Below are 14,678 nucleotides of genomic sequence, written 5' to 3' on the forward strand. Positions count from 1 at the left end.
CATTACCCAGACATCCTCCCTCACACCACTGTGGTAGTTCCAGAGAGCAGCAGGTGAAGCAGGAGACTGGAGACGTCAGAGCTCTGGAGATCTCCCCTTTGGATCAGTCAGTCAGCAGCATCAGTCCACATACAGCCTGCAGTTACTGAGCCTGACCACTGGAGGGAGACATAGTATCTGCTTTATCTGGTCGAATAACAGTAATAACAATATGCTCCATTTGTCGATGTCTATAATAATAATCATGTAGTCCCCATTCAGCACTTATAACATAAAAAAATTATGTGATTACTAAGCTATCATGTCTCTACATCACATCAGTCTGACTGTCCAATAAGACTATTTACAAGTTGGACTATTTCCATATAGAACACTTTGCATAGCCAGCACATGCTTCAGTGCTCTGGTAGTGTTTATAGCCTTGTGAGTTTAACACTTCATGACTGAGAGCTGTCCTTCATGACAACAGAACCCACAACAACCATGACTTGTATCACCATCTTTATCTGGATTGTTGCCCTCTGTCTCCAAGGTAATATAATTTACAGAAAACTATCTGGAAATTGCAATATTAGGCTATATAACCTTATAACAGTTTTAGTGAATATGCTATATGGACAATTGAACAAATAATGTAATGTTAACTCTATATGCAATCTCTGTTTCAGAGTCCAGAGGCCAGGTCACTGTGACTCAGACCCCTGCAGTGAAAGCTGTTTCAGTTGGTCACTCAGTCAGTCTCAGCTGTAAGACCAGCAGTGCTGTATACAGTGACAGCAATGGACACTATTTGCACTGGTATCAACAGAAACCTGGAGGAGCTCCTAAACTCCTAATATACTGGTCTAAAACCCTTCAGTCTGGGACGCCATCTAGATTCAGTGGCAGTGGATCTGGGAGTGACTTCACTCTGACCATCAGTGGAGTCCAGGCTGAAGATGCAGGAGATTACTACTGTCAGAGTTTACACTACATCAATAGTAAATATGTATTCACACAGTGATACAGAGCTGTACAAAAACCTCCCTCAGTCAGACTGCACAGTGACTGTACTGCTACAGCTGGGACCTACTGCAGGTGCTGAGGGGGAAGAGACAGTGACATGGAACACTGATCAGTAGAGGAGGTCAACTTTGAAAACAGTATCATACAAATCACACGTTTTCCAACGTCGTCATCATCGCCCTCCTCATCGTCATCATCATCATCATTATTATCATCATCATCACTGTAACTTGTTATATTGGTCATGAACCGAAAGTGTATAAGTGTATGTAGTTTTGGACGATAATACCAGTCCATATGCAGAGTAAGATGTACAGAAGTAAAAAGAAAAGTATCAGCCCCCAAACCAATTCCCTACATGCACTTCACCACCAGTTCTTGATGTGATCATCTAGCATGTATTAACCCTTTTCATGAGCTGTTAGATCTGTTTTTTATTTATTTTACCAGGTAAGTTGACTGAGAACACGTTCTCATTTGCAGCAACGACCTGGGGAATAGTTACAGGGGAGAGGAGGGGGATGAATGAGCCAATTGTAAACTGGGGATTATTAGGTGACCATGATGGTTTGAGGGCCAGATTGGGAATTTAGCCAGGACACCGGGGTTAACACCCCTACTCTTACGATAAGTGCCATGGGATCTTTAATGACCTCAGAGAGTCAGGACACCCGTTTAACGTCCCATCCGAAAGACGGCACCCTATACAGGACAGTGTCCCCAATCACTGCCCTGGGGCATTGGGATATTTTTTAGACCAGAGGAAAGAGTGCCTCCTACTGGCCCTCCAACACCACTTCCAGCAGCATCTGGTCTCCCATTCAGGGACTGACCAGGACCAACCCTGCTTAGCTTCAGAAGCAAGCCAGCAGTGGTATGCAGGGTGGTATGCTGCTGGCAAATGAGATGAAATCTGTGAATGAGACATGATGCTGGGCTCAAACATGACACATTGATGTAGAGACACACTGTTATCATAAAGTATAATATCCATGTTATCTGTCATTAATTACATGGTGGCATATCTGTTATGTCCCCCCCCTGAATCCACCATAGAGGTTAAAACCAGTCGACTCCCTCACTTCTGGCCCAGTCCAGGGTATTTCAGGCAGTAAAACTGTTCAAATGCTAGACTGGTCGCTGTGGGAGTAAAACTGAGATTTACATAGACAGGGCTGGTTGGTTCTGCGTGTCCCAGAATAGAGCAGAACTGTCACCAGATGTTCACCCTGTCCTCAGGGTTTGGAGGTAGAGAAGACCTGGGGAAATATAATGCAGTGTAGAATACACATTGCTATAAACCATAGCAAAAACATCTAATTTAATAAAGTCATATTAGGAATTAAACATGATAAATACGTATGTTATGGAAAGTAACTGTTTAGCAGTGTGAGTTCTGAGAGCAGATCTTAGAGGTTTATTATCTAAAATCACTAATTATTCTCACTGGTATTGGAGCTACATTATAACAGGATCATTCAGTTGTAGAAATTATTGCAGAGTATTTGTTGGATCAGATGCCCTTTTAATTATGTTTCAAAACATGAGAGTAGCAGAAAAGATGCATGACCAAGGGTACTCCAAGACCTCAGAGCAGTGTCGTTGAAAAGTCAAGTGCATGAGATACAACTAGGAATGCAGATACGGTAGGTAGGGGCGTGGATCAGAAAACCGTCATTATCTGGTGTGAACACACTTTGCCTCATGCAGTGCGACATCTCCTTCGCATAGAGTTGATCAGGCTGTTGATTGTGGCCTGTGGAATGTTGTCCCAATCCTCTTCAAATGCTGTGCGAAGTTGCTGGATATTTGTATTTAACTAGGCAAGTCAGTTAACAGCAAATTCTTATTTAAAATGATGGCCTACCAAGAGGCAAAAGGCCTCCTGCAGGAGCTGGAATTAAAAAGAGAAATATAAGACACAACACACCACGACAAGAGAGACACCACAACACTACATAGAGACCTAAGACAACACAGCATGGCAGCAACACATGACAACAACACGGTAGCAACACATGGCAGCCACACAACATGGTAGCAGCACAAGCATGGTACAAACATTGTTAGGCACAGACAGCACAAAGAGAAAAAAGGTAGCTACAACAATGTCACACGAAGCAGCCACAAGTGTCAGAAAGAGTGTCCATGATTTAGTCTTTAAATGTAGAGATGGAGATAAAACGGGAACTTGAATACGCTGTTGTACATGTCGATCCAGAGCATCCCAAACATTCTCAATGCGTGACATGTCTAGCGAGTATGCAGGCCATTCCAGAGCTTATGCCTGCCCATACCATCACCCCACTGCCACCATGGGGCACTCCATTACCAAAGTTGACATCAGCAAACTGCTCGCCCACACAATGCCATACACGTGGTCTGCGGTTGTGAGGCTGGTTGGACGTACTGCCAAATTCTCTGAAACGACGTTGAACATTAAATTCTCTGGCAACAGCTCTGGTGGACATTCCTGCAGTCAGCATGCCAGTTGCACGCTCCCTCAACACTTGATACATCTGTGGCATTGTATTGTGTGACAAACTGCACATTTTAGAGTGGCCTTTTATTGTCCCCAGCACAAGGTGCACCTGTATATTAATCATGCTGTTTAGTTATCTTCTTGATATGCCACACCTGTCAGGTAGATGGATTATCTTGGTAAAGGAGAAATGCTCACTAACAGGGATGTAAATAAATTTGTGCACAAAATTTAAGAGAAATTAGCTATTTGTGCATAATTATGGACCATTTCTGGGATCTTTTATTTCAGCTCATGAAACATGGGACCAACACTTTACATGTTGCGTTTATATTTTTGTTCAGTGTACGTACATAAGTAACCCCACGGAAGTCACGGAAGTCAAAATATTAAATCCTAACATTTTAAATCAAAGTTACAAACATTTCAGCCCACCAAAAGTCCTCATATGGTGAAAATTAATCTGATCATTTAGAATGATTAATTGTCATGAGCAGGTTACGGACTGCCGGATCTGTCAATCAGCAACAAGATGTGGGGCTCAGACATTAGAAAAAAGTCCTCCTAATTGCAATCGATCTGTCTTAATTGTTAGAGCTGTCGCTTTCCTCATCCTCGGATGAGGTGAGGAGAGAAGGATCTTCGGACCAAAATGCGGAGTTAGGGAAATATGCCATCTTTATTTATTAACACGATGGTCACGAAACAAAACACTTTAACAAACTACAAAATAACAAAACGACGTACACGCAACCTGAACATAAACTTACATGGAACAAACGTAAACTCACGAACAGGAACGGACATCGAAACGAACGAACAGTCAAACAGCTCCAAAAGTGAATACATCTAACATAACGAAGACATCACAGGAGACAATCACCCACAAACACACAGTGATAATGCCCTACCTAAATATGACTCTTGATTAGAGGAAAATGCAAACCACCTGCCTCTAATCAAGAGCCATACCAGGCAAACCGAAACCAACATAGAAACAGGTAACATAGACTGCCCACCCAAAACACATGCCCTGACCAAAAACACATAAAAACTAACATAAATAGGTCAGGACTGTTACAGTACCCCCCCCTCAAGATGCGCACGCCGGGCGCACAAGCACAAAGTCCAGGGGAGGGTCCGGGTGGGCAGTTGACCACGGTGGTGGTTCCGGCTCAGGACGCTGTCCCCGCACCACCATAGTCACTCCCCTCTTCTTTCTACCCCTTCTAATGACCACCCTAAAACCACTTTCCCCTAAATAAACGGCCAACACCGGAACAAGGGGCAGCACCGGGACAAGGGGCAGCACCGGGACAAGGGGCAGCACCAGGATAAGGACCAGCACCGAAATAAGGGGCAGCACCGGGACAAGGGGCAGCACCGGGACAAGGGGCAGCACCGGGACAAGGGGCAGCACCGGGACAAGGGGCAGCACCGGGACAAGGGGCAGCACCGGGACAAGGGGCAGCACCGGGACAAGGGGCAGCACCGGGACAAGGGGCAGCACCGGGACAAGGGGCAGCACCGGGACAAGGGGCAGCACCGGGACAAGGGGCAACACCGGGACAAGGGGCAGATCCCGGCTGAAGGACTCTGGCAGGTCCTGTTTGGACGGCTCTGGCAGGTCCATGCTGGCTGACGGCTCTCTACGCTCATGGCAGGCTGACGGCTCTTGACGCTCATGGCAGGCTGACGGCTCTCGACGCTCATGGCAGGCTGACGGCTCTTGACGCTCATGGCTCTCTGACGGCTCTGGCTGCTCATGGCTCACTGACGGCTCTGGCTGCTCATGGCTCTTTGACGGCTCTGGCTGCTCATGGCTCTTTGACGGCTCTGGCTGCTCATGGCTCTTTGACGGCTCTGGCTGCTCATGGCTCACTGACGGCTCTGGCTGCTCATGGCTCGCTGGCGGCTCTGGCAGATCCTGTCTGGTTGGCGGCTCTGGCAGATCCTGTCTGGTTGGCGGCTCTGGCAGATCCTGTCTGGTTGGCGGCTCTGGCAGATCCTGTCTGGTTGGCGGCTCTGGCAGATCCTGTCTGGTTGGCGGCTCTGGCAGATCCTGTCTGGTTGGCGGCTCTAGCGGCTCCTGTCTGGTTGGCGGCTCTAGCGGCTCCTGTCTGGCTGACGGCTCTAGCGGCTCCTGTCTGGCGGATGGCTCTGTAGGCTCATGGCAGACGGGCGGCTTTGCAGGCTCATGGCAGACGGGCGGCTTTGCAGGCTCATGGCAGACGGGCGGCTTTGCAGGCTCATGGCAGACGGATGGCTCAGACGGCGCTGGGGAGACGGATGGCTCAGATGGCGCTGGAGAGACGGATGGCTCAGATGGCGCTGGAGAGACGGATGGCTCAGATGGCGCTGGGGAGACGGATGGCTCAGATGGCGCTGGGGAGACAGATAGCTCTGTAGGGAGGAGAAGGAGAGACAGCCTGGTGCGTGGTCTAGGCACCGGCTGCGCTGGAGAGGAGGAAACAGCAGGAGAGAGAACCCGGAGAGACAGCCTGGTACGGGGGGCTGCCACCGGAGGACTGGTACATGGAGGTGGCACCGGATATACCGGACCGTGAAGGAGGACACGTGCTCTTGAGCACCGAGCCTCCCCAACCCTACCAGGTTGAATGAACCCCGTAGCCCTGCCAGTGCGGCGAGGTGGAATAGCCCGCACTGGGCTATGCAGGCGAACCGGGGACACCACCTGTAAGGCTGGTGCCATGTACACCGGCCCGAGGAGACGTACTGGAGACCAGCTACGTTGGGCCGGCTTCATGGCACCCGGCTCGATGCCCAACCTAGCCCTCCCAGTGCGGCAAGGTGGAATAGCCCGCACTGGGCTAAGCACGCGTACTGGGGACACCGTGCGCTCTACCGCATAACACGGTGTCTTACCAATACGACGCCTTCTACCTCCACGGTAAGCACGGGGAGTTTGCTCGGGTATCTTACCCGGCTTTGCCACACTCCTCGTGTGCCCCCCCCCAAGAAATTTTTTGGTCTGACTCACCGGCTCCCAACCGCGTCGTCTCGCTGCCTCCTCATACCAGCGCCGCTCAGCCTTCGCTGCTTCCAATTCCTCCTTTGGACGGCGATATTCCCCTGGTTGAGCCCAAGGTCCTCTACCGTCCAAGATCTCCTCCCAAGTCCAGAAGTTCTTATTGCTCCGTCGAGCATTCCCATACCGCTTGGTCACTGTTTGTTGGTGGGTGATTCTGTTAGAGCTGTCGCTTTCCTCATCCTCGGATGAGGTGAGGAGAGAAGGATCTTCGGACCAAAATGCGGAGTTAGGGAAATATGCCATCTTTATTTATTAACACGATGGTCACGAAACAAAACACTTTAACAAACTACAAAATAACAAAACGACGTACACGCAACCTGAACATAAACTTACATGGAACAAACGTAAACTCACGAACAGGAACGGACATCGAAACGAACGAACAGTCAAACAGCTCCAAAAGTGAATACATCTAACATAACGAAGACATCACAGGAGACAATCACCCACAAACACACAGTGATAATGCCCTACCTAAATATGACTCTTGATTAGAGGAAAATGCAAACCACCTGCCTCTAATCAAGAGCCATACCAGGCAAACCGAAACCAACATAGAAACAGGTAACATAGACTGCCCACCCAAAACACATGCCCTGACCAAAAACACATAAAAACTAACATAAATAGGTCAGGACTGTTACATTAATCCAATGAATGTGCCACATCATTTTTACACTGATGCCCCAGATGTCCTAAAATAGAGAATGAATTACTTAATGGACCATTTTATTACTATTTTAGAACAATTCTATGAGTTAGGGTAGTAGTTGTCATAGAAAAAATATCAGAAGCCAATCAACCATAGAAGTTCAAATCAGCCCAACCCCTCTCACATCTGTCCCAGTCTAGGGTATTTCAGAGAGTGAAACTGGGTCATCACTACTTAACACAGAAATAGTCATAATTCTGACTAAACCCCACCTTAAATTTAAGACCAAAAAGCTAATTTGTCTTCTAAATTTTGACTTTGTGGCTGTGTTATCAGTTGGAGTTGTGGGAGTGAAACTGAGATTTGCATAGGCAGGGTTGGGTGGTTCTGCTTGTCCCAGAATAGAGGAGCACTGTCACCAGATGTTCAGCCTGTTCTCATGGGGTTGGAGGTAGAGAACCCAGGGAAGCTACAGTGTAGACCACACATGGTTAAAAACCATAGCAGAAACAATTGATTAAATTCATATTAGTAAATAAACATTTGAAATAAATAAGTTATTGAAATGTACTGTTTAGCAGTGTGAGTTCTGAGAGAAGATCTTAGGTTAGGTGCCCTTTTAATCAAAATGTGTATGAAATGTGCTGCCTTCATTAGACAGTGATCACAGGAATCATGATTAAAGTAGCTTTTGTGGTTATTTTGTGGTTATGTACCCCTAGAAGAAATGCAACACATCAATTATATCAAAACAAATCACTTTGGAAATGACTTCTAAAACTGTATATGAATATAAAAGTTAGATTGCCGAAAGATGTAAAGAAAACATAAACAGCAATATGATATTAAACAGATTACAAGTATAAAGTATACAAGTATGTGTTTAATTTTAGCATTACTTTGTCATACAGATATGTTTTTATGAACGTATCTGATCAGTGTGGTGGCATATTTCTGCTTTACCAAATGAGGAGAGTTACACTTAAACTACATCTTTAATAATAATAAGCTTTGCAATAGCATTTGACTTTCAACAATTCACTATTTCTAATGAACCGTTGAGAAGTACCACCAGAAAAGTACTTTTATAGCCAAGATACACCCCTCTCAACTTACACTGACGAACCACAGATCTTAGGAACAGTTCACAAAGATTAAGATTTGTATGAATGATATCTATAAAACATAGCTGACAGTTACTGCTGTGTCAACAGTTCTCATTGTAAAGACCAGTGTCTGGCCCCCTCACTCCAAAAGGGAACCGTCTCTCCCTGGTACGGCATAGAACAGAACCATTAGCTCATGTTATCTGGAATGCTCTTTAGGTTTTATCACCCCAAAGACATCTTAAATCTCCTCTGTCCGTGTTATCTCATAGAGGCCCATCCTCAGTGGAACACACACACACAATACTCTATTCTGTCGAATGTAACAACTACTATAATGTAATACAAGCATTATAACATAATCTTACAAGCATTATAACATAATCTTGCAATTTTCCACGACATCAGAAAACTCATATTAATAGTATTTGCAGAAGCCAAGCGGTTGGATACAAACATAACGTAGACCATTTATCTTCACATTAATATTGTGGCTATCATAAACTCAATGCAATGATGACTACAATAACAGATACCATACTTATCGTACCAGAATGTTTGAAAGAAGGCTCAGTCAACAGCAATATATGACAATATATAAACTCAGCAAAAAAAGAAACGTCCCTTTTTCAGGACCCTGTCTTTCAAAGATAATTCGTAGAAATCCAAATAACTTCACAGATCTTCATTGTAAAGGGTTTAAACACTGTTTCCCATGCTTGCTCAATGAACCATAAACAATTAATGAACATGCACCTGTGGAACGGTTGTTAAGACACTAGCAGCTTAATTAAGGTCACAGTTATGAAAACGTAGGACACTAAAGAGGCCTTTCTACTGACTGGAAAACACCAAAAGAAATATTCCCAGGGTCCCTGCTCATCTGCGTGAACGTGCCTTCAAGGAGGTTGAGGACTGCTGCAAGGAGGCATGAGGACTGCAGATGTGGCCAGGGCAATAAATTACAATGTCTGTACTGTGAGACGCCTAAGACAGCGCTACAGGGAGACAGGACGGACAGCTGATTGTCCTTGCAGTGGCAGACCACGTGTAACAACACCTGCACAGGATCGGTATATCCGAACATCACATCTGCGGGACAGGTACAAGATGGCAACAACAACTGCCTGAGTTACACCAGGAACGCACAATCCCTCCATCAGTGCTCAGACTGACCGCAATAGGCTGAGAGAGGCTGGACTGAGGGATTGTAGGCATGTTGTAAGGCAGGTCCTCACCAGACATCACCGGCAACAACGTCGCCTCTGGGCACAAATCCACCATCGCTGGACCAGACAGGACTGGCAAAAAGTGCTCTTCACTGATGAGTCGCGGTTTTGTCTCACCAGGGGTGATGGTCGGATTCGCATTCATTGTCGAAGGAATGACCGTTACACCGAGGCCTGTACTCTAGAGCGGGAACAATTTGGAGGTGGAGGGTCCGTCATGGTCTGGGGCGGTGTGTCACAGCATCATCGGACTGAGCTTGTTGTCATTGCAGGCAATCTCAACGCTGTGCATTACAGGGAAGACATCCTCCTCCCTCATGTGGTACCCTTCCTGCAGGCTCATCCTGACATGACCCTCCTGCATGACAATGCCACCAGCCATACTGCTCGTTCTGTGTGTGATTTCCTGCAAGACAGGAATGTCAGTGTTCTGCCATGGCCAGCGAAGAGCCCGGACCTCAATCCCATTGAGCACATCTGGGACCTGTTGGACCGGAGGGTGAGAGCTAGGGCCATTCCCCCCCAGAAATGTCCGGGAACTTGCAGGTGCCTTGATGGAAGAGTGGGGCAACATCTCACAGCAAGAACTGGCAAATCTGGTGCAGTCCAAGAGGAGGAGATGCACTGCAGAACTTAATGCAGCTGGTGGCCACGCCAAATACTGACTGCTACTTTTGATTTTGACCCCCCCCCCCCCCTTTGTTCAGGGACACATTATTCAATTTCTGTTAGCCACGTGTCTGTGGAACTTGTTCAGTTTATGTCTCAGTTGTTGAATCTTGTTATGTTCATACAAATATTTACACATGTTAAGTTTGCTGAATATAAAATCAGTTGATTTTATTTTACCCTAACCCTAACCCTAACATTAACCCTAACCCTAACATTAACCCTTACCCTAACCCTAACATTAACCCTTACCCTAACCATTTCTTATGTACAGTGCTTTCGGAAAGTATTCAGACCCCTTGACTTTTTCCACATTTTGTTACGTTACAGCCTTATTCTAAAATTTATTAAATGTTTTTTTCCTCATCAATCTACGCACAATACCCCATAATGACAAAGCAAAAACAGTTAAAAAAATAAATAATTTGCTTATGAAAAAAAAAGAAACTGAAATATCATATTTACATAAGTGTTCAGACCCTTTGTTGTAGCACTTTTGGCAGTGATTACAGCCTTGAGTCTTCTGCGTAAGACGCTACAAGTTTGGCACACCTGTATTTGGGTAGTTACTCCCATTCTTCTTTGCAGATCCTCTCAAGCTCTGTCAGGTTGGATGGGGAGCGTCGCTGCACAGCTATTTATTTATTTTTGTATTTATTTTTGCGAAGGTTCACCTTCCAACAGGAAAACGACCCTAAGCACACAGTCAAGACAATGCAAGAGTGGCTTCAGGACAAGTCTCTGAATGTCCTTGAGTGGCACAGCAGCCTGTATTGACCTCGCTTTCTGGATGATAGAGGGTGAACATTTTATAATGATTTGTGTTTTTAATTCATTTTTCAGAATCAAGTGTACAGTACTGTAAATCAGACTACTGCAGTGAAAGCTGTTCTCCCATGACAGACAGTCTCTCTGAACTGTAAAACCAGCAGTAATGTGCATGGAAATAACCTAGCATGGTATCAACAAAAAGCTGGAGGAACTCCTAAACTCATCAGTCTGGGACTCCATCTAAGTTCAGTGGCAGTGGATCTGGGAGTGACATCACACTGACCATCAGTAGAGTCCTGGCTGAAGATGCAGGAGATTACTACTGTCCGAGTTACCACAATCCCAATGTGTTCACACAGTGATAAAGAGCAACAACTTCCCTCAGTCAGACTGCACAGTGACTGTACTGCTACAGCTGGGACGTACCGCAGGTGCTTAAGTTGGCAGAGATCATGACATGGAACACTGATCAGTAGAGGAGATCAACTCTGGCATGTGACAATATGATTAGAAAGCGATCATTCAGATAAAATGTTCTCTGTCGTCATCATCATCCTGATTAAATTACAGATGATTATTGCTATATTGTCATGATACCTAAGTGTAAACATAAAAAGTAACCCCACCGAGTTGCAAAAGTCAAAACATTTGCAAATTAAAATTAGAAACATTTCAGCCCCTACTTCCCCTGTATGAAAGTAAAAAGATGTGGAGCTCAGACATTAGACACATGTCAGTAACTGTCAATGCCTGTCTTTAGTAATACCCATCTTATATGTCATCTATTAAATGGTGGTTTATTCATTGTAAGAATGTCCCCCTCCTTGAATCCACCATAGAGGTTACAGTAAAACTAGTCCACCCACTCACATCTGGCCCAGTCCAGGCAGTGAAAATGAAACTAGACTGGGAACTGTGGGAGTGAAACTGACATTTACGTAGACAGGGCTGGGTGGTTCTGCTTGTCCTAGAATGGAGCAGCACTGTCACCAGATGCTCATTCAGTCCCCAAGTGGGCAAAATGCACGTATGATCACATTGGTGAGAGTCCAAGATATCGATAACATGTTAGATTACTGTCTTAATAAGTCTAGAAGTCAAGCAGGTCAAAAACATTTCGGAAATATTAACAAAGCGTACAATCTACTACAAGTGGATAGTCCTTCTGTTAATCTATAAACATCGTAGCATCTTGTGTTGCTATGAACTACAATTTGATGATGATCTTGTTTCAAGTGAGAACCTAAATAACTAAGCAATGACATTTAGGTCTGATACGTTTTATGAATCTATTTCTATTTCATTCAACATTTAAGACTAAAATCAAATTACTGACAACAACAAAAAGCTTTGTTCCAAAGAGAAGTCTTTATTTTCGTCTATTAATCAAAGCATCAAAGCAATCATTCCTACAGTATCTAATAGTAATACAACAGAACACATCAAATCTAACACTGATACAACCTCAGTCTACAGAGAGGATTGACACATGAACTCAAGCAAAGCCCCCTGTTAGTCTACATGTCAGCAATCAATAAAACAGAGAACATCTGATCTGAGAACAGAGTCAAAGCAATCATACAAAACAGACATATAAATAAATGCCTACAATTTAACATTTTGATTCAATAAACTGTTGAAAGAAGTCTCAGTCAAAGCAATGTATAGATATTTTTTTAAATCTAAAATCTCAATATTTTTATAGAGACAGAATTTAAGATTAACATACTTAATAAGTGTAATCAGAAAGAAATATCAAGAGAGCTTGTTACTTACTTCCAACATCTAGTCTGGTGCCGCTACCAAAAGTGTACCACAGTGATACAATCCCTATTACTGCTGGTACAAAAACCTCCTGACCATTGGGAAAGCTGCATTTCTGTAGTCTGTGGTTCAAATAATTAACTCCACTATGGTATGAATACTTGCCAAATACTATATTATCTTCTTCATTTTAAATAAATCGTTTTTTGTTTTGTTTTTCCTAACATTTAGCAAAACCTACTTTTTCGTGTACATTTCCTAATTGGTGACGTATGTTAATTCATACAACTAATCTAAAATGTAGACTAATCACTCTTATCACAAAAAAAGTATTACAAATATCCTCAGTATAAAGGCTAAATTGATAGAGAAATTGACTCACAACATCAAAAGGTGAACAAAACAGTTAGTTGTGTTGTTTACTTACTTCCAACATCAAGTCTGGTGCCGCTACCAAAAGTCCACCACAGTGATACAACCCCTATTACTGCTCGTACAAAAACCTCTCTGTGTTGTGATGCTGCAGCTGTTACAGTGAAGATCACTCATACAGAATCATAATCAACACAAATACACTTTACCATCTTCCAGGTAGAACAAACACTTCATATAAGCTGTTTCTAGATAATACAAATATGAATTGTATCTTAAATCCAGATATGAGTCATTATTCCTTCCTTCTGTGTATCAGGTTCTCCTAGTCTGTAGGTACAGTCCAGCATTAGATCAGTGTTGCTAGTATTCCTCCATATTGTCCATATGAAAGACAACAGCAGCAGCAGTAGTGATAGTGATCATGTTGTATATTCCTTTATTAAACATGTTGATCTCAGATTTAACAGTGGTGGTAAAGTCACAGAGGACAGAAAACACTACCAGAGGAATTCTACCAGCTTTAGTTTAGAGAAGTGTCCACTAACTGATTAGAGGAACTTACATCAGAGACCAAGCATGAGTGAACAGACAGTTCATTATATCTGATCATCATCAGAATAACAATATAATGGTGGTGTGCCTAACAAATTTCATACATTAGTGATATGATTAAAAAGTTGCTGTTTGATGTTATAAAAATTAGCACATGCAGGATAAAATACATTCTAAAGATGTGGGCCTTCTTTGAAACGGAAATATATTTAAAACATTCATTTGAATAATGCATCTCCCCTTGCTCTGAGTGTTTACAGCCCTGTGAGTTTAACACTTCATGACTGAGAGCTGTCCTTCATGACAACAGAACCCATAACAACCATGACTTCTATCACCATATTCATCTGGACACTTGCTTGCTGCTGAATTTATTGTTGAAAATGAATTCAATCTACACCACAGTAATGTATATCAGTAATAATATGTATATTCAGAACTATATGTAATATTTCATTCATAGAAATGTTTTTTTCTTCCGTTTTTCAGAATCCAGTGCACAGGACACTGTGACTCAGACTCCTGCAGTGGAAACTGTTCTACCAGGACAGACAGTCTATCTGACCTGTAAAACCAGTAGTAATGTGTAGTACATTAACTATCTAGCCTGGTATCAACAGAAACCTGGAGGAGCTCATAAACTCCTTATTTACTATGCTACAACACTTGTCTGGGACTCTAGATTCAGTGGCAGTGGATCTAGGAGTGACATCACACTGACCATCAGTAGAGTCCTGGCTGAAGATGCAGGGGATTACTAATGTGAGAGTTGGCACAGTGGTAATGTGTTCACAAAGTGATAGAGAGCCGTACAAAAACCTCCCTCAGTCAGATCGCTGTATCTGAGGGGGAAGATACAGTGACATAGAACACTGGTCACTAAAGGAGGTCAACTGTGACATGTTACAATATGATTAGAAAGCAATCAATCAGATCACATGACCATCATCATCATCATCATCATCATGGCTATGACTTGTTGTAACGATTCTCGTTGGTGGAAGGAGAGGACCAAAAT

At 43.8% G+C, this 14,678-nt stretch overlaps 1 gene segment (V, D, J or C); it reads left to right on the forward strand.

Annotated features, from left to right (window-relative positions):
- Positions 1-424: 424 nt before the first annotated feature.
- LOC129865038 (immunoglobulin kappa variable 4-1-like) lies at positions 425-1,146 on the forward strand. The segment is given in 2 exon segments: positions 425-532; positions 669-1,146. Coding segments are annotated over 2 exon segments (408 nt in total).
- The last annotated feature ends 13,532 nt before the right edge of the window (positions 1,147-14,678 follow it).

This window comes from Salvelinus fontinalis, chromosome 11 (assembly GCF_029448725.1).
Source record: "Salvelinus fontinalis isolate EN_2023a chromosome 11, ASM2944872v1, whole genome shotgun sequence".
Taxonomy (NCBI): Eukaryota; Metazoa; Chordata; class Actinopteri; order Salmoniformes; family Salmonidae; genus Salvelinus; species Salvelinus fontinalis.